Raw genomic sequence first — 23899 nt, forward strand, 5'->3', positions numbered from 1 at the left:
CATAATGTGAAAAATAAAAAATTATATAAAAACAAAATCCCAGTGAGGGACAATTCTGTTGAAGCACAGCCATGGATGAAGAGGAGTTATTCAGTGTGTTGGACAGAGAGAGAGAAATGACAAGGGGACAGGACATACCCTTCCCTTGAATCCACAATTGCTCCAAACCTCAATGCCATTCATTTGCTGATAGCTTGGGGGTTGTGGGGATATTGGACTCCAACTTCCCTTTCTGCCTCCCATAGTTCACCCCCTCTTTGCCCAACCCACTAACCACTTCCTGCTTCTAGAGTGACCTCCACCAACAAATTCCCTTATGATGTGCCTTGTATTACAGGGTCTCGTGTCTCTGTTCCAAAGAAAATACAGAACAAGAATAAATTGTTCTACAAAGGCATCTATTCGCTGAAGGTTCACTCGATTGGTGCTTGAGATGGAGCAGAGATGAAGCAGACTGTGGTCTCTCGTTCAGAAGAATGAGTGGTAATTAAAATATGCAGGCTTCCTTCAGAGCTTGAGTCAGTGCAGACAGGGAGTTCTCCAGCAGGGATACCTACAACCAGGAGTGAAGCATGAAAGTCTGCAGACACTGTGATTGCAGCATTTCTGTGTCCTTTTTTCTATAACTGAGGACCACATCTGAGACTTGGGGGTGGGGTCAGCTTTGTTGGTCAGGGATGAGAAGGAATTTCTTCCCCTAATGGATCATTAATCCTTGGTACTCTTTAACCAGTGGACTGAATCCTGGGATAGGGGTTAAAAACATAATGCTGGAGAAACTCAGCAGGTCAAATTGTCTGCTATATATAGCAAAGATACAGCACCAGAGTCCTTCATCAAAGTATTGTTATGGTATATATATTTTTTGTTTTTAAAAGAGATAGATTGTAGGGATTAGTGTAGGTCACTTCACAAACAAAGACTTCACAAAAGAGATCTCATTTAAAATGCAAGAGCTTTGCTGAAAGCCAGACATCCAGGATCCAAGTGCCTTTGCAAAGGCAATGAAATTGCTTTGGAAGGAATTTTTAAAAGCAGGGAGGGGGAGAGAGGTGGGGAGGGGAGGGGTCCTGAGAATTGGGCCAGGAGTGGGAACAATGGGTGGCGGGGGGGGGGGAGGGGGGGGGGAAAGAGGTGGGTTTGGAGTCTGTCAGCCCATTGCTGATTGGTCCCCCCCTCCCAAAGGAAACGATGGGAACAGGAGAGACTAGAAAAGCAGGGTCAGGACCAAGTCGGGTGAGGGGAGAGTGAGCGGGCCGGTAAGGTGTCACACTAAGGATTCCACTTGAGATAAGGTTGTAAGGAGTTAAGGGTAATGGTTGCCATGACTGAGGGTTAGAAGGCAGTAAGTGGACATTTCTCTGCTTGGCAATCATGGTTAGTGAAGTGCTGCAGGGAACTGTTCACAAAACAAAAATAGGGAAATTAAGGGTGATGGGGAACACGTGGGCAGGTAGAGCTGAGTCCAGAATCAGAATTTGTTGTCATGAACAAGTCATTAAATTCAGTGTTTTGTGGCAACGTCAGTGCAAACATTCATATTATAATCATCTTACAACATTACTCTAAACCCATAAAAATAATAGTGTACAAAAAGTAAGGCAGGGTCCACGGTCAGATCAGCCATGATCTTATTGAATGGTACACTCTTATGTTGGAGTGGTCTGAGACACAAATCCCTCCCTTAGCTCTGACTTCCTTACTCATTGTCCTGTGCTCTCCATGGTACTAAAATGGGTTTTCATAAGCTGATCCCCACCAAATACAGCAGACACTGGCACAAGGAATGGTTCACATTTTGCCGAGAGTACAGGCCATCCCCACCTTACAAATATTCAACTTATGGATTGCATGTGAACAAGCACCCATGATATTCTGAAATCCAACGGACTTCCAAATGCCTGTTCCCACAGACGGAGATCAATTTCCCATCTCGCTCCACATTCAGTATGAATTCATTCCCACATCAAGTAATTTTTCTCAATTTTTTGTCATGGACAAGATTGATGAAAGAACTTTGGTAAAAACATAAGCCATTCATTACTTGCTGACAAGCTGTACTGTAAAGTCCAAGGCATGCTCTGGGAAATAATGCTTTTGGAACAATCATTCTGTTAGAAAGAAACCCAAGGTGGATGGATTTCCACAATGCTTCACACATCATCGTGTCAATTCGAAGTGCCACCAACTCACTCCAACACTCTCTGGAACTGACACAGCCAAAAAAATGGAAAAGCGTTGGCCCAGATTTTACTGGAAGGAACTGCAATCGTGCACCCTTGGTTGCTGGTGCACAGACTGGCAAGAACTCACAGCGAGGAGGGGATGCCACACAGATCGCTGAACGATTCACCAACCTCCCCCCCCCTAACTTCACCAAAAGGTATCTTTTTTTTTAAATTTTTTTTATTTTTCACACCATAAATCACATTAGCCATGATATACACTATTTCTTTTTCACACATATACAGTGACTTTTTCTCCCCCTCCCCCACTTTCCTCCCAAACCACCCCCCCACCCCCCCTCTCATCCATTTTAGGTATACAATCTAGGTTGCATTAAGCCAATGTTGTCATTCAACAAAATTACACCAGAAATTCTACTGAGTCCATTCTTTTTTTTCCTTCTCCTTCCATCAACTTAGGTAATGTTTGTCCCCGGTAGGTTTTCGCTATTGTATTTAATGTAAGGCTCCTATACTTGTTCGAATATTTCAATATTATTTTTTAACCTATATGTTATTTTTTCTAATGGAATACATTTATTCATTTAAATTTAGTAGTTTCTTCCTTTTAATTTGGTTATGTATTCCATTAATATTTAAAGACATATAGTTCAGCGTAGCCCTTTTATATTTTGTTTATCTTCTCTTTCCGTTTTTCCATCATTACCTTTCCTCCTTTTCCATTTCTGTTTTCTTATTTTCAACTCTTTATAAGACAACATTCCTACAACATCCAACATTTTCCTTATTCTCCTATTTCTATCTTATTTATCCCCAATCTCCCCTTCACCTCCTGAGTTGTCCTTTATCCCTTGTCGGACAACCACATCTCCCCTCTCCATTTGGAACCAAAAGGTATCTCACGTTTAACTTTACCGAAGTTTTTATTGAGGTCACCACAGTTACCATAATAATTAACCATTAAACACCGTAGAAAATCAAATCCAGTAATTAGCAGTACAATTACACTCTTAGCAATCCAATTATTGTTATCACCAATAATGAATCGCATTACCCCAAAAAATGAACATCTTGCAGTCAGGAACCTCACTCTTTAATCTGGTGAATTGTTTTAAATTGTAATATTTCATTTTATTTTCCATCCATCTTGTATCTTTCTCTTTTAACCAATTTGACAGAGTTCCTTCCTCAATTGATTTCTCACATGTGAAGGCCATTCTTTGCAGGAAAACTTATTAGTAATGCCTGCATTTCTATAATCACATTGCACATCCCTTTCAGGATGTTCCAAGGTAATTAGCCATTGGTGTCCCTGTTTTAAATACAGCCACTGCTGCAAAGGAATAAATGCAGTGGCCAATTTACACACAGCAAGTTTTCATAATAAATAGATTTCTTTTGGTAAAGTTAGTTGGAAATCTGGATTTGGTGAATGCGCTTCAGGAAAACCTGGCTGTCCATTTTCAAACCAGCCTCCTGTCCGATGTACTTAGGAAAGAGAGACAGGACCTCGATACTGTCTCGTCCAAAGGACAGGTCTCCGACAGTGTGTCACTCCTTTTAGTCATCCACTAGTGGCTTGGATTTTGTGGTTCAAATCTCAACACAGACAAAGAAAGATAACTAATGTCGGAATGCTGCAAGATGCCCTCTCCAGTAAAATCTGGCTCAATACCACATTGTTTCCCTTCGAGGACACAGCCTGCTCTTTGACCTTGCATGAAGACAATTTGCAATGAGCCTTGCTGAGTGTAGCCATAGTATCTGTTCAGGCAAGGGAGAGCAGGCTGGTCCTCAATCAGCACGCTGGCTTCTCTGTCAGAGATCATCTCTTCCACTCTTACATCTGGCTGCCCATGAATAGGGAAGGTGGACAGATGGCTTCATCCCTTTCAGGAAGAGCTTCTTCACAGAAAAAAGGAGCTAAAATATGGAGCACCCTTCCACGAGAAAATTGGAGGCCAAATCAAATTGTTAGATTGTGACCCATAGATTGTTGATGATGTGGGATCTGGCCAGGTAGATAACAAGCCAATGTAACCTCATTGAATGGGAAAGCAGGTGTAAAGAGCTGAATGGTCTCCCATGTTCCTGTGGGACCAAAGGTGCATTATAATGAGGTGGAGTCTACGCTAATGCATAAGATGCCCATTCAGCTTATGAGCCTGCCTCAATGCATTCATGGCAATGACTGCAAGAACATTCTATTGACACCCTGTAAAAGGGAAAGAGATTCTGTGGGGAAAAGCCAGGGCACAAATGACTCTGACAGTGTTCGGCTGGTGCCCAACAGCCTGTCCCAGAACCTACCCTCTGTTTGTCAGGGTCCACAAACCTGATTCCGAAGTAGTCCTTCTCCAGCAGGTTCATGTGGTGGCAGAGGAGATCGATCAGGTAGTGGCCTTTAGCATCCCGCTGGAAGAGAAGAACAGAAGGATGAGTTCAATCCCCACCAGGGTTCCTGCAGCCAGCCCCCTCCTGTGTGAGACAACTGCCACCTTATCATAATTCCTCGTCCATCACACCCTCGCTGGTGAAGAGCCTTAGGAGAAGGCCACTGTCAGAGGAAACCCAGGTCTAACATGAAGGGAATCCTGCCAGCTTTATCTTATGTAATCGCTGAGAAAAGCTGTGGCAGGGAGTGGAAAATAGGAAGTCCAAGGGTAATCTGTGAGTGAAACAACTCATTTGGAGAAGAACTTGCACTTTCTGATTCACTGGATCCTTGAGGGTCTCCGGTATCAGTTCGAACACCACAGATCAGAGTCTTTAAAATACTGCATTCAATTGGAGTGGAAAATAGAGGGGCATTGTGGAGCTGGAGGGACTCAGTGGGATGACCCATGGCAGCAGTGGAAAGTCAACATTTCAGGTCAATAAGGGGTCCCGATCCGAAATGTTGACAGATCATTTCTCCCCACCAACACTCCTGAACACCCCGAGTCCCTCCAGAAGCTCCTGGCTTGCTCAAGGTTCCAGTGTCTGCATTCTTTGTGTTGCTAGAGTGCCACACTCTAGTTTGTAACATCTGACAAGCACTCCCCTTCCAAGAAGGCCAGAGGCTGTGGGTGTGACCAGGTCATCAGTAATCCCAGGAATAAAAGGTGACTGATAGCCTAAGAAAGATTTGAGGCAGTCTTTGACAAATATTTGAGATACGTAATTCTGCTCAGTCTGACAACATTTACTGCTTGAATTGTTCGAGACTTTTGCACGTGGACAGGTCTGGAGGGCAGTGGAGAGAATTCATTCCGTCACTTCAACAGCAATGCCACAATAATTAGTGCAATGTGGACGACAGAGTACAGAGCTGACCCTAGGACATTAGCATCACAAACACCCCCGGCTGCTGAGGGCCAGTGACCATAAACAAGTCACAGGCAATAGAACCTCAGCCCCACAATTCCCATTCCAATCACCGAGAGGGCAAGCTCTCGATTGAGGGCCAAAATCCTCCTGATCTGACCTACACCACAGCAGCAAAGTGCATTTACATAGTACCCCAAGGTAGCCAAATGTACCAAGGTGTTTAACAGGATGAGGTACCATGTCCTTAAATAAAACTGGCTCTGGGAAAACTAATGTAGAGCAACAGTGGAAGGCTCGAGTGGTTGGGAAATGAACCGCCCGTTTTGACTCTCTTTCCTGTTTGACCTGGTGGTTTAAGTGTAACAGTTTGTCTGAGCTGACCTCCTTCCTTCCCCCTCTGTGGCTGGGTGTGGATTTGATTCAGATTTATTGTCTGAGTACACACATGACATCACGTACAACCCTGAGATTCAGGTTCCTGCAGGCAAGGCAGAATTACCACTTACTGGTAGTGCCAAAAAAAAAACTGTACACAGAGAGCATAGGTAAACTCAATGACGAGCTCATACCAAGCAGAGGTGTCCCAGATCAGAATCTGAGAGGGATTGAACTCCAAGTCTTGAGTCATTTGGGATGGTCTTCAGTAGAACATCTTCCCCCAAGAGCCTGAGGGGTAGGATCAGCGAAGGACCCAGGATTAGTGCGGTGTTACATACAGTCTGCTGTAAGGCCACAGGAGCCCAGATACTAGGGAACTCAACAACTCCCAGCTGATACCAGGCCAACCTTTGGCAAACAGAAACAACAGACTGAATGGCAGCCAGAGGTACACAGGAGTCAGCAGATGTTGGCATCTGGTATAAAAACTAGATGTGCTCAGCAGGTGGAGCTGAAGAGGTCAATGTTTTGGGCCAGAACCCTTCATAGAGCCCCCCCCCCCAGTCTGCATGTATGGCTCTGACCTAATACATCGCCCTTCTCCGACAACCTGTGGAGTTCCTCCATCTGAGTCATCTTTGGAATGGCAGCCTGTGCTTGGCTCGATGATCCAGATGAGCACCTGCTTCTGTCTCTGGGAGGCCATGCAGAGGGTGTTAAGGAATATGGGGAAAAGGCAGGTGGGTGCAGTTAATCCTATCATCAGATCGGCCATGATCTCATTGAATGGCGGAGCAGGCTCGATGGGCCAGATGGCCGACTCCTGCTCCAACTTCTCCTGTTCCCTTGCTCCTTCTCCCAACAGCGTTTGCATGGTCTTTTTCTCCAGATTTTACATCAATCTCTGTCTGAAGCCTGGCTAGGAATGGGGCTACCTCCCTGAGAATTTTACCCTGGGATCGTTCCACAGTCATGTACCACCAAACGCTGGCTCCTCTGACAACACAGCCCTGCCTGTGAACTGGGTGTGGGAATGGGGCTTTCTGGGTCAATGGTTTCCAGTGTGGACAGTAGGACTGTGTTGTGTCCAAGCTGGCTGTTATCCAGAGTTGCTGCCTGTACTTTCCAGCTTCATTTCCAGACTGTGAACCAATTAAACTAATTGCAGAGTCCAAAAAAAATGAACAAAAGCGACCTCTCATTAGTCAGTCCCCTGGCAGAACAAGCTGCTCTGACCTGTTCCTGCGGGTATAGTCCAGGAAGCCAGCATACTGGTTGAGTGAACAAGACAGGGCTGGGGTAACCGATGGTATCAGTCCCCATCAGGAGGGCAGGCTCATTACTCAGTCACTGTCTGGCAGTAATGGAGTGAGCAAATCACTGGGGTGGAGAGTTACCTGTAGAATTCCCCCCCCCATCTCAGCCCAAGTGAGAGACAAGAACTCCTCAATTCTCACTTTCCCTTTAATGAGAGAAATTGATGGCTGGTTATAGAATCATTCACCATGGAACAGGCTCTTCAGCCCAGCTCACCCATGCTGGCCAAGTTAGCATTCTGGGCTAGTTCCATTTGCCTGCATTTGGTCCACATTTTTGTAATCCCTTCTTTTCTGAGAATCAGCTTCTTCCCAAAGGCAGTGATACTGCTAAACGACCGAATGAACTCCTCACACAAATTCTCCAAGACTCTACTCTTTAATTAAACAATATTTTATTTATTTTAAATACATATATATGTACTCCATATGTATCATTTATCTGCACGTGTTAGGTCCAGGTGTGTGTCTACATATTTTTGTACTGTGCACCGGAGAACAGTTTTGTCAAGTTGTAATTTTAAGTTTAGACATACAGCATGGTAACAGGTCATTTCAACCCACAAGTCCATTCTGCCCAATTTACACCCAATTAACCTACACCCTCAGTACCTTTTGTACGGTGGGAGGAAACCAGAGGTCCCAGAGAAAACCAATGCAGACACAGGGAGAACATACAAACTCCTTACAGACAGCACGGAATTCAAACCCCGGTCCTGATCGCTGGCACTGTAAAGGCATTGCATGGTGGCTAAGCTAACCATGCTGGGTTTCTCCAGCATTGTGTTTTTACTTCAATCAAGGCTTTTGCAAACTTTTGTGTTTTACTCCTCCCTCAAAGATGCTGCTTTGTTCCGGTCTCAGTACATCCAGACATCTCAGTACATCCAGACATTTCAGTCAGGGAGGAGCTGCCCAAATCAATGCTGCTTCCTAAAAGGAGCAGGTGAAGACCATTCAACTTTTCCATCCAATCCCCACAATCCCTTAGGTTTATCCAAAGAGTGGCCCATCGTCGTCAGGGATGGAGTCTCCAACTGTTCCCTTCCTTTTCCTCATCTCTGACACAAATGCTGGAGGATGTGAGCTGAGATATCGCAGCCCACCTCTCCTTGACCCACCAAGTCTCTGGATAAGAGTACCCAAGACCAGGCCTTGGAACAAGGCCCAGAGCTTCACTGACAAACTGATGGACTTTTCAGGGAAAAATGTGAATTAGACTTCAGATAACACTAGACAATTTTTTTTTAACCCCCAAGAGGCTTGCTTCCTGAAAAAAAGTTGGGGATAATGATAGACAACTTCAAATGAACACAAAAGATAATTTCAGAATTGCTGCATCTTGCAGGTTGTTGAAGAAATATTAACTTTAATCACATTGCGTTAGACCTAAAAATGTTTTACCACTGATTTTCATTTGTACTTAACATCTGATGTCTCTCGTGTCAGTGTCCAACAGTAGTCGGCCAGCACTGATGGATTCCAGTTGCCCTGATACCGCTTTTCTATGGCCACATGTCTTGATGAAGCCTTTCACCATGTTCGTCACTGACTGCACCAAGATCAGCAGGGAAGACGTCCAATTGCAAATACAGAGAATGAATTTTCAATGACACATTGTGGTTTTGTCTGGTTGAAAATATGACAGGAAATCCCAAAAATAGGTTATGTCTAAAAATGGTACATGATAGGAACATTTTAAGGTGATTTTTGTGATCAGCTGCCCAAAATTCATAAAATACACACAAGAGTCTTCAGGAAGCAAAATCTTCATAGTCCAGTGTATCATTCCCAGCATTCAAGATCAAGTCTCTTTATTTTGGGATATTCAGATTGTTGGTTTGATGTAAATCTGTGACAATAAAGGAGATTTGTGGGGAATCTTCAACCAAATGGCAAACACAGCCTGACAGTCTGACAGGGTGTTTGTGACCAGCCGTGGCAGCTGCTGGACCACATTAGACAATCCTCCTGCCAACGTCTGAACGTCTTAGGACAAGTTTTCAAACCTCCGATACAAGGAGGCAGCCTAGTTCCGGACTGGGAACAGTGACAGAATCCAAGCAGTTCAGTGGGTCTTGGTGGGGGGGGGGGGGGGGGGGGGGTAGGAGGAGGATTGTGCAAACAAATTAAGATCCTCTCCTTCATCGCCCAATCCTGGTGGTTGTGTGGGCTTCCACATCAGGAGGATGTAGGAGGAGAGGATTAGACATTACCTCCTCTCCTCTTCCAGCCAACCGATTCTTCCCGATCTCCATCACTTCAACAGTTGACTGGGTCCTGAGCTCAGGAAGTTGTGGATTGGAGAGGGTTACAGGGAGAAGGTCCATCTCCTTATCTCCCCATCTCACAGGGAGCCTGAGGAGATGGCATGTTCGCAGCGGAATGTTTTGAATGGTTTAATTGAGTGCCAGGCTGCATTGCTTCACCGACACAAGCGAGCCGAACACATGGTAGTTCTTGAGGCAGCAACTCTGGCAAAGTGTTAGCTTGAAGCAAACTCTGAAGGTCATTTAGCAGAAGGTTAGAGAGAGCCCAGAGATCGGACAGGAACACCAATCATTGCCAGTCACATGGAACACAACCAGCCCAAGGTGGACATTCACTCTCATCCATGCCTCCTTATTTAACAGCAGTCCCCATACTTATCCAACATATTCCTACCATTTGTCTCAAACACTCCACACAGGAACAAAGTCTCCTTCTCCACCAAGTCCACTGTCATCTGATTGTACAAGTACAACCTGATGAAACAGTGTTCCACAGTCCTTGATGCAACACACAGACACACAACTAGACATAACACTCATACAGACAGACCACATATATGCAGGACAAGTATTCATTTATACAAATAAATATTTTTCATGAATATGAGAGTCTCGGATGGTCAGTGTGAGCAGTTCCTTTGGTCGTTCAGCATTCTCACTGCCTGTGGGAAGAAGCTGTTCCTCAGCCTGGAAGTGCTGGCTCTGAGACTCCTGTATCTCTTTCATGAAGGGAGCAGCTGGAATGTGCCGCATGCAGGGTGGAAGGGAGGGATAACATGAGTGAGAGATATTTCCTTCACTTCCTATTGTGACTGTAATGCTGTCGAAGTCCTCCAGAAGAATCAAACGACTCCTTACAAGGAGCTGAATCGTAAGCATCGGTCATCTCAAACATTGAGTTTACAGACGGAGTAGTTCTGATAATTGGTAGCAGGGACAGGACAAAGCAGAGCCAGAAGGCTTTCAGGAGTAAGCTTCAGTGTCTTTAAGTAATCGTGCTGTTCTGCTTTTAGAGCAAGCAATAAGAAGTCGAATGTTAATTCATGTTAGCCTTAATTCATGTAAGGGTCAGGTTTTGGACCAATTTTTTGGGTCAAATTTGGGAGGGGGGGTACAACAGTTGACTGCGGTATGCACCTGTATAATTCAAGCTGTCGGAAGTGCATGTGGCTGAGATCAGGTGTTAAGTCTGCAGTCAGGGCATCGGGAGCTCAGATGGGTGATCGGTCAGGGCCAAGGAGTGACTCTGTGGCCGGGGCATTGGGAGCTCTGGTGTTTGGCCAGCTGGGGAACGGGTCCACAGTTGGGGCATTGGGAGTTCTGGTGGACAGGAGGCCAGGGCCAAAAATAGGGGGTTAACCTTTACAAGAGATCAACTATTACACAAGTACAGTATATATGATAGCAGAGGATTTGGGTAAAGATATCCAACTGCAATTATATTGGGTTCTGGAGAAATTATTTCTGGAGCACTGAGTATGGTTTTAATCTCTATGCCTACAAATGGAAGCACTGTGAGCGAGTAAAATACGGATGGACAAGATTGATCGTCTGGACCACAACTTGAGCACCTCTAGACCAGACATCTTACATTTGGCAGAATGAGAGGAGATCTCACTGAAATGCATTAAACTCTTCCACTGCTTGACAGGATGCACGTAGAGCAGATTAAATGAAGAGTCTCGAACCAGGGAAACCTCCACCAAAGGGGACAGTTTTCATCTACTCCTATCGCATCCCCTTGCCTTCCCCTCTGCTCTAATGGGAAAGCTGTGACTTATTAACGGATACACATTACCTTGATCTCAGAAGAATGGGTAGGATATTTAGGTCTGAGAAGAAGAGAAGTTTCTTCACCCAGAGAATCTTTGGAATACTTCATCCAGGGGCAAGCAAATGCTCAGTCACTGAAATGATTCTAAACCGAGATTAATAGAGTTATGGAGATCAAGGAATGTGAGATACTGCTGGAAAATAATGTCCAGGTAGAGAAGCCATGATCTTAATACACAACAGAGCCAGGAATTTGCTCCTGTTCCTTTTTTTAATGTTCTTAAAATGACACCTTTGGAGTACGTGAGGAGGTTGGGCTTCATATTCGATGGCATGTTTAGCATAGCAGCAGGAAAGGAACCTGGAGGTTCAAGGACATAATTCCATTACAGCACCAGCGATTGGGAGTTTTTTTTTTTTTTTTTTTTTTTTTTTTGTTTTTTTTTAAATTTTTTATTTTTCACACCATAAATCACAATAGCCATGATATACACTTTTTCTTTTCCACACATTTACAGTGACTTTTTCTCCCTCCCCCCTCCCTCCTCCCAAGCCACCCCCCCATCCCTCCCCCCTCTCATCCATTTTAGTTATACAATCTAGGTTGCATTAATTCAGTTAGACAATGTTGTCATTCAACAAAAATACACCAGAAATTCTACTGAGTCCATTTTTTTCTTCTCTTCTCCTTCCATCAACTTAGGTAATGTTTGTTCCCGGTAGGTTTTCGCTATTGTATTTAATGTAAGGCTCCCATACTTGTTCGAATATTTCAATATTATTTCTTAAACTATATGTTATTTTTTCTAATGGAATACATTTATTCATTTCTATATACCATTGTTGTATTTTCAAATTATCTTCCAATTTCCAGGTTGACATAATACATTTTTTTGCTACAGCTAGGGCTATCTTAACAAATCTTTTTTGTGCATCCTCCAAGTCAATTCCAAATTCTTTATTTTTTATGTTACTTAGGAGAAAGATCTCTGGATTCTTTGGTATATTGTTTTCTGTTATTTTATTTAATATCTGATTGAGATCATCCCAAAATTTTTCTACTCTCTCACATGTCCAGATTGCATGAATTGTTGTTCCCCTTTCTTTTTTACATCGAAAACATCTATCAGATACTGTTGGGTCCCATTTATTTAACTTTTGCGGTGTAATGTATAGTCTGTGTAACCAATTATATTGTATCATACGCAGCCTCGTATTTATTGTATTTCTCATCGTTCCAGAGCATAACTTCTCCCATGTTTCCTTTTTTATCTTTATATTTAAATCTTGTTCCCATTTTTGTTTAGTTTTACCATTTGTTTCCTCATTTTCCTTTTCTTGCAGTTTAATATACATATTTTTTATAAATCTTTTGATTAACATTGTATCTGTAATCACATATTCAAGGTTACTTCCCTCTGGTAAACTCAAGTTGCTTCCTAATTTATCTTTCAAGTAGGATCTCAGTTGGTAATATGCCAGCGCTGTATCTCCCGTTATATTGTACTTATCTCTCATTTGTTCAAAGGATAAGAATCTACTTCCTGAAAAACAATTTTCTATTCTTTTAATCCCTTTTTTTTCCCATTTTCTAAAGGCAAGGTTGTCTATTGTAAAAGGGAGTAGCTTATTTTGCGTCAATATTAGTTTTGGTATTTGGTAATTTATTTTATTTCTTTCTACATGTATCTTCTTCCATATATTGAGGAGATGGTGTAATACTGGAGAAGTTCTATGTTGTACCAATTTTTCGTCCCATTTATATAATATGTGTTCAGGTATCTTTTCCCCTATTTTATCTAATTCTAGTCTCGTCCAGTCTGGTTTTTCCCTTGTTTGATAAAAATCTGATAGGTACCTTAATTGTGCGGCTCTATAATAATTTTTGAAGTTTGGCAATTGTAAGCCTCCTTGTTTATACCATTCTGTTAATTTGTCTAGTGCTATCCTCGGTTTCCCCCCTCTCCATAAAAATCTCCTTATTATTTTCTTTAACTCTTTGAAGAATTTTTCTGTCAGTTGTATTGGCAATGCCTGAAATAAGTATAGTATCCTTGGAAAAATGTTCATTTTAATACAGTTTATCCTTCCTATCAGTGTTAGTGGTAGCTCTTTCCAATGCTCTAAATCGTCCTGTAGTTTTTTCATTAGTGGATTGTAATTGAGTTTATATAATTGGCCTAGATTTTTGTTTATTTGCACACCTAGGTATCTTATTGCCTGCGTTTGCCATCTGAATGGGGATTCCTCCTTAAATTTTGAGAAATCCGCGTTATTCATAGGCATTGCTTCACTTTTATTTACGTTTATCTTGTATCCCGACACTTCTCCATATTCCTTCAATTTCTTATATAGTTCTTTTATTGATAGTTCTGGTTCTGTTAAGTACACTATCACATCATCCGCAAACAGACTGATTTTATATTCCCTGTCTTTTATTTTTATTCCTTTTATATTATTATCTCTTCTTATCGATTCTGCTAGTGGTTCTATAGCTAGCGCAAACAATAATGGTGATAGTGGGCATCCCTGCCGCGTTGACCTGCTTAAGTTAAATTGCTTTGATACATGTCCATTTACTGTCACTTTCGCTAACGGTCCCTTATATAATGCTTTAATCCAATTAATATACTTCTCCGGTAAACTGAATTTTTGCAATACTTTGAACAAGTAATTCCATTCTACTCTGTCGAAGGCCTTCTCTGCGTCTAAAGCAACTGCTACTGCCGGTGCTTTATTTCCTTCTACTGCATGAATTAAGTTAATAAATTTACAAATATTGTCTGTTGTGCGTCTTTTTTTGATAAATCCAGTTTGGTCTAAATTTACCATTTTCGGTACCTGTTCTGCTAATCTGTTCGCTAATAGTTTAGCTATTATCTTATAATCTGTGTTTAGCAAAGATATTGGTCTATATGACGCTGGTGAGAGTGGATCTTTCCCTTGTTTTAGTATCACTGTAATTATTGCTGTTTTACATGAATCTGGTAAGTTTTGTGTCTCATCAATCTGGTTGATTACATCCAGGAGGGGCGGTATTATTAGGTCTTTAAATGTTTTGTAGAATTCTATTGGGAGTCCATCCTCTCCTGGTGTCTTATTATTTGGTAAATTTTTTATTATCTCTTGTATTTCTACTGTTCCAAATGGTTCTGTTAATTTATTTTGTTCCTCTATTTGTAGTTTTGGTAGTTCAATTTTAGTCAAAAATTCATCTATTTTCCCTTCTTTCCCTTCGTTTTCGGTTCGGTATAATTGTTCATAGAATTCTCTGAAGTTTTCCTTAATTTCTTTTGGATTATATGTAATTTGTTTGTCTTTTTTCCTTGTTGCCAATACCGTTTTCTTAGTTTGCTCTGTCTTAAGCTGCCATGCTAGGATTTTGTGTGTTTTAGCGATTGGGAGTTTTGATGCTCTCCTCATATCTGTGTGGGTTTCCTCTGTGGGTTCCAGTTTCCTCCCACCATTCAAAATGTACCGGGGATTAGAGGTTAATTGGGCGGCACAATTAGGCCTGTTACTGTGCTGTAGGTCTAAATTTAAATGTTTTAATTTAAAATGTCTAAGAAAGGATGTGTTACCTTTGGAGAGGGTCCAGAGTGGGTTTCCAAGAATGATCCTGGGGATGAAAGGGTTAAAGTACGAGGAGCTCTGGGCCTGTCCACACTGGAGTTTAGAAGGTTGAGGGAGAATCTCATTGAAGCATACCAAATATTGAAAAGGCTGGAGAGAGTGGATGTGGAAAAGATGTTTCCAGTAGTGGGAGAGTCTGGGACCGGAAGGCACAGCTCTCAGAATAAAAAGACATTCCTTTAGAGCTGAGATTAGAAGAAGCTTCCTCAAACTGAAGGTGGTGAATCTGTGGAATTTGTTGTCACAGACTGCTGTGGAGGCCAAGTCATTGGGTAGATTTAAAGTAAAAATTGATAGGTTCTTGAGTAATAAGGGTGTCAGGAGTTACAGGGAGAAGGCGGGACAATGGGGACGAGAGGAAAAATGCATAAGCCTTGATTTGAATGGCAGAACAGTCTCACTGGGCCGAATGGCCTAATTTCTCCCACACCTGACGCTCTTATGACCAGAATTACATACACCAGCTCTGGTCTCAAGATTCATTCATATTTCACACAACTTCTCCACTTTCAAAATCTATGCTCTTAAAATAATCTCCATTGCTTTGAGTGAATATATGTTACCTTATTAACTCATGGTTTTTCTTTGCATTTGAGATTCCTTTTTCTTTACCTCATCATTTAGGCTGCAGGTAATATTTGGCCTCCCTATTTTTCATCCGATGATGCAAAACCTCTCCAATTTCTCTGTTGAATTCCACCTGCCTTAATGATTGGGGCACAATGCCTTTGCAGCACCTCGGGGTTCGAATCCTGCGCTGTCTGTAAGGAGTTGGTATGTTCTCCCTGTGTCTGCATGGGGTTTCCCCCGGGGGCTCTGATTTCCTCCCACCCTTCAAAGAGTACCAGGGGTTGCAGGTTAATTGGGTAAAAATTGGACAGCATGGACTTGTGGGCCAAAATGGCCTGTTACAATGCTGTATATCTAAATTTAAAATATGTTAAATTTGATGCATCATTCTGCGAGCTTCTCAAGTGCCTCTTTTTTTTCTGTTCCCCCTAAACATAAATTATTCCTCCCTGTGAGGGGGCGGCAACTTGCAGCAATAGTGCGGAGGGATCTCTGCGCTTCTGAGAGCTGTGAATCATTGAAATTTAGTATCCCAGAGAGGTCGGGATCAGAAATATTTACGACACAGATAAGATAGACTTTCGAATACAGTAAAAGTTCTAAAATCCGGACTGCTCGGGGAATGGGTCGGTCCAGATTTTCAAATTCTCAGGTAAGCTGTGGCGCTTATGCAATGCACTCACACACTGCAGGCTCGCATGCGTGCAAAGGCCGAGAGTTTTCGAGAAGTCCAGATTTCCGTCATCTGGATTTTTGGACTTTTACTGTACATAGAATAATACAGCAGTAGGGGAATTAAGGGTTATGGGGAGGTAGGTGGAGCTGCGTGCACAGTCAGAACAACCTTGAACTTACTAAATGGTGGGGCAGACTCGATGTCCGATTTCTCCTCTGTTACTTGTGGACCACAGGGGGATTTGGCAATAAAATGGGATGAAGGGCGAGGGTATCACAGGATGAGGCCACAAGGAAGGGGGCTATCCAACCTGTTGTGTCTGTGCTGGCTGCGACAGAGCCACTTGGCCATTCTCACCCTCCGCCCACAGCTCTGCCACGCTTTCTTTCAGAACCATAACCAGCTTCCCCTCTGAACGATACAAATGAATCGGCCTCCTGTCATGCTGCTCTCACATCAACCTCTCTCTACACTATCTCTCACGTTTATCACCAGGTCTTTATGCCTCCACCTTTGGAAACAGTTTCCATCATATCCCCTTCATCATATCCCCTTGTAAACTCCTCTGTTCTAATGGGAACACTGTGACGTCGTAAAGGACACATCCCAACCTGGTCTTGCTCTTTCTCCTCTCATTAGGAAGATGATACACAAGCTTGAAAAAGAAACCTCCAGGTTCAAGGACAGTTCCTTTCCTGCTGTTATCAGACTCTCGAATGGGGCTCATCGGCAAAGGATGATGTCCTTGTACCATTTTAACTGGACTTTTCTCTGTACCCCGCACAATGCCTTTGTGGCACTGCACCCTGCAGTACATGATGCAGAGGTACATTTACATAGAAAAGGCAGTACAGAAGGCGGCCAATCAGCCCATGTGTCTGGGCTGAATATCATACACAAATCAAACTAAAACCAACTTCCCACATGATAGGCATCCCTCAATTCTCTGCATGTCCATGTATCTATAAGTAAGTATTTTAAATGCCACTCTCACATCTGCTTTCACCACTACCCCTGGCAGTTTGTTCCAGGAACCACCATTCACTGTGTAAAAATCTTACCCTGCACATCTCCTTTAACTCCCCTCCCCCTTCACTCACCTCACACTAAACACATCTATTTTTACCCTGGGGAAAAAAATTCTAAATGTTGACCCTATCAGTGCCTCTCATTCCTGAATTCACTCCGCTCTCTCTCGTCTGTACAGCAGTTGACACCTGCTATCTCATAGTTCTTGGGGCCCACACTGGCATTACTAGAGGGGTGACACCAAAATGACTATAATTTTTTGTACAGTGTTTTATTTTTTTTAATAAAAATTTCCCTGTAGTTGCTGGATTATACAAAAACATTCTCGTAAGCCCAGCTTACACGCATCAATATACCTACAAAGCTGAAGATTTATGCTAATTTACTTTTTGAACCTTCTAATGTGCTCTGGTCGGAGCCCGCCCACCCCCAACTCACTCAGTGCCACCCCAGACATACAAGGAACACACTCCTGTTTATTCTTTGCTTGGAACATTTGTACCAAGGTGAAACTAACCCTTGTGAAACCACTGGGGACCCATGTTCAACCCTAAGATAAGCAGCTGTCTGTGTGGAGTTTGCTCATTATGCCCATAACCAGGTACTCCCAACAGTCAGTTTGCTACAAATTACTAGGTAAATGGATAAAGAGATCAAGTGGGAGCCACTGGTCCTGAAAGGAGAATGGGTTACTGGGCTACAGGAATGGAACCAGAGCGGGACGGACATGCTGAGATTGCTGTGCTGGGGAACTGCATAGATCCAGTGAGCTTCAGTCTGTGTGGTCCCAATGTTGGGCACAATATTATGGATGTAATCAAAGCAGGATTTTTAAAAATACCGTCTAAAACACACAGCAGGTCAAGCAGCATCCGTGGAGAGGGGAATAGGGTGAAGGTTTCATAGGAAAGAGAAAAACAAGTTAATTTTAGGGCAGCATGGTTAGTGCTGTCTGAAAGGAGTATGTAGGTTCTCCGTGTGCTTGCCCAAGTTTCCTCTCAGATTTTCTTCCACTGTTCAAAAACATATCAGGAATTGTAGGATAGTTGGGTGTAATTGGACGTCATGGGCATGTGGGCCTGTTACCGCGCTATATATCTAAATTAAAAATTTTTAATTTACAGTAGCAAAGATGGAGAAATTAGAACAAAGGAAATATCTCTGATCAGGTGAAACCAAATGAGCGATTAATTCGCCAATTTAAACTGATGTGCTTACTGGAGTGTTCACAGTCTCTAATATTGGGGTACAAATACAGAGCTCATGCATTCTGTCCTCAGGGAGTCACTCTGTCTCCTTAATTCACTGTCTGTGGTCTCCTGCACTATTACAAGGCCCAATGGAAGCACCTAATCTTCTGTAGGGACAGATTGCAGCCTTCCAGATTCAATAACCCATCCTCCAATCCTCTGTCCGCATGAGAACTGGCCGCATTTGCCATCATTTTGGCTCAATTTCTCCTTTTATCGCAGGACAGTCTGTGGCGTTGGGCCTGTCCCAGTCTTCTAATATTGATACAAAACACTGACCAAGAAACATCAAAGTTCCTTTAACTGCAGCATCAAACCATTTGGTCTCACCCTGTAGGAAATATTTCCTTTGTTCCACCCATCCCTCCTCTACCTTCTCCGTCACTGAAACGCAACTAGTTTTCTACTTTTTCTGGATCTGGAACTGACTCTCTCTCTCTCTCTCCACAGATGCCTGCTGACCTGCTGAGTGCTTCCAACATTTTGCTACATTTATTTCAGATTTTTAACACCTGTGCTTTAAAAATTTTTTTGCTTTTTATGGAGGTTCGTTGTGACAACTGCACTCCAATCACTTCCTCAATCTGTCCTGGTGTACATGTACCCTGTTTAGAACTGGGTGTTCCAGTTAATATTGCCTGCAAACCCCAACTCTATTCAAAGTGTTGAGGAGGGACAGTGGCAAATAAATTCTTCATCAATTTCCTCGTTTCTTATTTGCTTTCATTGGCAAGTTTAAAAATAGTGGTTAGATTCTAAAGTCTAAAAACAGTTCTTTGCACAGAGCTGCGGGTGTTAACTGCTGAATCAGGAGTATTATTTTTATTTGATGTTTGAAGACTTTGAATATTACCATTATGATGAATGAAGACTGACCCATGGTTCCAGGCACCTGGAGTGAACCATATGGTACATTCAATCATTTGGCATTCTGAACAGCTCCCTTTATTAAATCACCACTTTGTGCTGCAACCAGCTGGAGGTCGTCTCTGTGACGAGTCCCCTGACTGTGCACACTCTGACATTCTCCATTAGCCTATCATGTCCCAGCAAACCAAGCACTGGACTGATTTCTACAGGGACAGAATTATTGTGAAGAGGCATTGCATCAAACTTGGAGTAAATCTTTGTTAGATCGGTCTTGGAACACCATGTACATTTCTGGTTGCCATAAAATAATAAGTTTTGAGATACTGAACAGCAAAATCCAGAGGTCATAAATATAAGAAAATTAATGAAAAGTTAGGTAGGGAGTTTAGCAAAGAATTAATTCCTTGAGAGTTCTGATATATGAAAACTGCCACATCTGATTCTAGAACCTCACAGAATTCAAAGTTATTTTGGTGATTATTTTTTAATGATATTTTTGTTTAGAAAATGAACTTCAGCTCCCTTTCCCTGCTGTAGGTTTTGGTGAATGTCACCCAAGAAATGATCGGATGACGTTCTCCCTCCTTCCTGATGTTAACATAACCCTAGGGACATGCTGCATAGCATTCTCATGCTAATTATGCCCTGCCTGCCACCAGTTCCGCATTTAATTTCAGAAAGCTAATCTGTGCATTAAACAATTGCTGTTGGCTTCAAAACTCTAAACACAAAAATCGATTTTCACAGCAATGTTGGCATTACCCTTTTATATCCTGGATCGGTTGCAGAGGTGCTAATCAATCAATCAGTGCTTTAAAGGGTACTTCAGAAGTAGTTCCATTGAGGGCAAATATTGGCCTCAGGACACTAAGCAAGACACTGATTCTCTTTAACATGAGAGCTGGGACATGAGAATTTATTATCATTGATCTATTTTGCAGCAACATTGCAGGTGCAAAATTCCTACAAATTACATTTTTAAAGAAATTAGTGCAAAAGAAGAGAATGTGAGGTAGTGTCTGTGGTTCGTTGTCCATTCAGAAATCTGATGGCAGAGGGGAAGAAGCTGTTTTTGTTCTGTTGGGTGTTTGCCTTTAGGCTCCTGTACCTCCTTCCTGATGGTAGCAGAGTGAAGAGGGCATGACCTGGGTGGTGGGGGTCCTTGAGGATAGAGGCTGCTTTCTTGCAGATGTCCTCCTCGATGGATTGATACCCATGACGGCACTGACCAAGTTCACAACTCTCTATAGCCTCTTCCTGACCATTGATACCTCTGCACCAGACAGTGATACAACCAGCCAGAATATTCTCCATGGTATACCTGTATAAATTTTCAAGAGTCTTTGGTGACACACCATGTCTCCTCACGAATTATAGTCACTGGCGAGCTTTCTTCGTGATTGCAACCACACGGATCTTCAGAGATGTTGACACCAGGAATTTGAAATCTTTAACCCTTCCCATTGCTGACACCTCGATGAGGACTGGTTTGTTTACTCCTGATTCCCCCCACAACCCTGCCCAAACCCCCCCCCCCCCAAAATCCACAATCTAGATGCTTTCACACTGCCTCTGAAAACCAGTATTTAATTACCTTTTTACTGTTTCACTTACCTGTGTGAATTTGACAAGCACGGTATGGAGGGGATCATTCTCATCCCGGTACATACCTGCCAAGGTAGGTAGTAGTATCAGAGCCAATGTGCTTCACATTGGCTCCAGTGTAAAAGGCTATCTCACATTCCTGGGACTACCACACTGTAATGCTGCAGGTCTTGCCTCCTTTTGCACCGGGATGTCGGGTCCCTGTGTAAAAAGTCACATTGACCCAGCTTAAGGGTTGGCGCCAAAAGGGGCATCTGCGGGCATCCTCCCCCACCAAGCAAGGTGCTGTGCCTCCGCATACGTTCACTGCTTTCACTCACCATCAGACCCGCCCCCGTCAATAGCATGGGTCAAGCATCACTAGCGGCTAACAATGCTTTATGCTTTAAAAGCAGCGCTCTCGCCTCCTACATCGGAGAGGGGCAGATGATGGTTACAGCACCCTCTCCTCCCCCCCCTCCCCCCCACTGAGAGAGATTGAACTTTGCAACATGCTCCCCTCCGGCTTTTCTAGGTTCAGTGTGAATGCTCAGATCTGACCCAGCTTGAAACATGAGTTGGTGATACGCCATGTTAGTTGCACTAACACTGGCTGCACTGCACCTGGAGTGTTGTGTGCATCTCTGGTTACCTGCTGCAGAAAGGAGGTGATAAACTCGAGAGGGCGTAGCAACGAGGATACTGCCTGGATCTCCAGAGAGATGGGTCTATTCCCCTAGAGTGAAGGAGGCTGAGAATTAGGTACATAAAAGTATCAGATGGAGTTGGTAACCAGTGTGTGCTTCCCATAGTAAGGGCATCTAACCTGGGTGGATTTAGGCTCAAGGTGAGAGGAAGGAGGTTCAAAGAGAATTTGAGAGGCAAGTTTCCCCATGCAAGGAGTAATCAGTATCTGGAATGAGCTGTACGAACAACAATGAAGAACCATCTGGACAGGGATGTGAATGAGCTGGGTACAGAGGGATATGGGATTAAGGCACAATGGCCAGGACAGACAAGGTAGGCTGAAAGGCCTTTTTCTGTGTCATAGACCCATTGACTAATGCCCAACCTCACTTCAATTTCTCACCTGAAAGTCAACACAGACCCCATAGCACTGCACTGGACCAGTCACCCAGTGCTGGGGTACAGTCTTGGAGTTAAACAGGAACACCCCACAACCCACCTGAGTGCTGGGATGGCAGATTTCCTCTATGCCACCTCTCCTGGTTTCAGAGCACAGCCCCTGTGTAGCTTCCTGGAACTGCAGTGGCCTCTGTTTAATGCTGACCTCGGGCACTGTTCGAGTGATCTCACGTTCTCCCTGTGGACTTCCCCGGGCGTTCAGTTTCCTCCCACATACCAAAGATCTGCAGGTTGGCAGGTTAACATATTTCTGCTAGTGAGGTTGTGAGAGGAGTTGATCAGACTGGGAGAATGAAAATGGTGAAAAATCAAGAAACGACAGATGCTGGAAACATAGGATAGTATCAATGGGTCAGTATGGACTGGATGGGCCAAAGGCCTGAGCAAACCTTGGAGAGCAGTCAGTGGCTACAACCAACATTAATGTGAACATACATCGGGCGCCTGGAGATCAGAGAAAACATTTCCACCCAGAATCTGTCAGCTGATTAAACTTGTCCAGGAACCACTAAATTCTCAACCACCCAGGTAGGATTTGAAATCACCACTTCTGAATTTCCATTACCCACCCAATTCACATACACTAATACATTCACCTCCACCATTCTGAGACAGCCATCATATGTCTCCCCTCCCTCATTCCATAGTTCCCAAGGTCCAAAACTCAAATTCTCTCTGCCTTCCTTTCCACCTCCAGATGCCGATCAAAATTTAAAAAAAAATTTATATGGTGCAGCGGTTAGCGCAACCCTTTTAAAGTGATCGGGACTAGGGTTCGAATCCCGCGCTGTGCGCAAGGAGTTTGTACGTTCTCCTCAGGTTTTCCTCCCACCATTCAAAATGCACTGGGGGTGTAGGTTAATTGGGTGGAACTTGGGCGGCATGGACGTGTGGACCAAAATGGCCTGCTACCATGTTTTATGTCTTAGAAACCTATCACCTGGACCAGATTTATCCCCAGTTGACATCCCCGTGAAGAAGGCTGGTATGTTCACATCCTATTGTAGGTGCTATATGAATGTTTCTTATTGGCACTGAAGCAATTGTTCTGGATATGGATCACTAGCTAACTGAATAACCCCTGGGGGAGCAGCATTTAATGTCAAAGAAACATTAACGGTTGAAACAATGGTTTCACACTTATTGTGATGTGTGTGCATGAGTGAAGTGATTTCCTGTGTGTCTACCTCTGTTAGCACATGCATGTGTTTGTGTACAAATGCGTCCTTCTCTGCATCTATTTGGTATGTGTGCTTGCACAATATGAATATTTGCACTCTAATACTGCCGCAAAACACTGAATTTCATGACTTGCTCGTGACAATAAATTCCGATGTCGACTCGTGTTTGTATGTGCGAGTGTACATGTGTGTTTATCCATGTGTGCATGACTGGCTATTTCTCAGAGTGAGTCTCTCTCTCTCTCCCTCTCCCTCTCCCTCTCCCTCTCCCTCTCCCTCTCCCTCTCCCTCTCCCTCTCCCTCTGTGCATGTGCGTCTCTGCGTGTGTGTGTGAATCGCGCACCACTGAACAATGCTTTTGACACATGCTGCTTCTGTCCTTTAGTGGCGTCATCTCCTTGTGTCAGAGTGATTTGTTTGGAGGAGAATTAAAGGTGATACCAGTGCTTCAGACCTTCTGGAAAAATCACTGCCTCTCCTCTCAACGGTTTTCATTGTGAAATGTTTAATCCACTCATTTAAACCAACAACAAACGCTAAGGTCTTCAGAGAAATTGAGATTTCCTCATTTATTCAATTTTGCTTACTCTCTCCCCCTTTGCGTTTCATAACGTACATGCCACAATGAAATGATGAGTGTGTCTGTGTGTTCTCAATTTAAAAGCTTCCAATTTTCCTACAGTGAACAGACAATTCAGCCCATCAATGCTGGTTATCATTCTGTGAAT

At 43.2% G+C, this 23899-nt stretch overlaps 1 protein-coding gene across 4 annotated transcripts in view; it reads right to left on the reverse strand.

Annotated features, from left to right (window-relative positions):
* Nucleotides 1-23899, reverse strand: part of LOC138749535 (FERM domain-containing protein 5) — an 89427-nt gene that overhangs the window by 33751 nt on the left and 31777 nt on the right. For 3 of the 4 annotated variants that reach the window (XM_069911004.1, XM_069911003.1, XM_069911002.1), the window contains exon 2: nt 4497-4601. In XM_069911004.1, the coding sequence (XP_069767105.1) occupies nt 4497-4601 (105 nt within the window). Of the gene's footprint in view, nt 1-4496; nt 4602-23899 lie in introns of those variants that run through there. The other variant, XM_069911005.1, reaches the window with a different exon arrangement.

Source organism: Narcine bancroftii, chromosome 14 (assembly GCF_036971445.1).
Source record: "Narcine bancroftii isolate sNarBan1 chromosome 14, sNarBan1.hap1, whole genome shotgun sequence".
In the NCBI taxonomy this organism is placed as follows: domain Eukaryota; kingdom Metazoa; phylum Chordata; class Chondrichthyes; order Torpediniformes; family Narcinidae; genus Narcine; species Narcine bancroftii.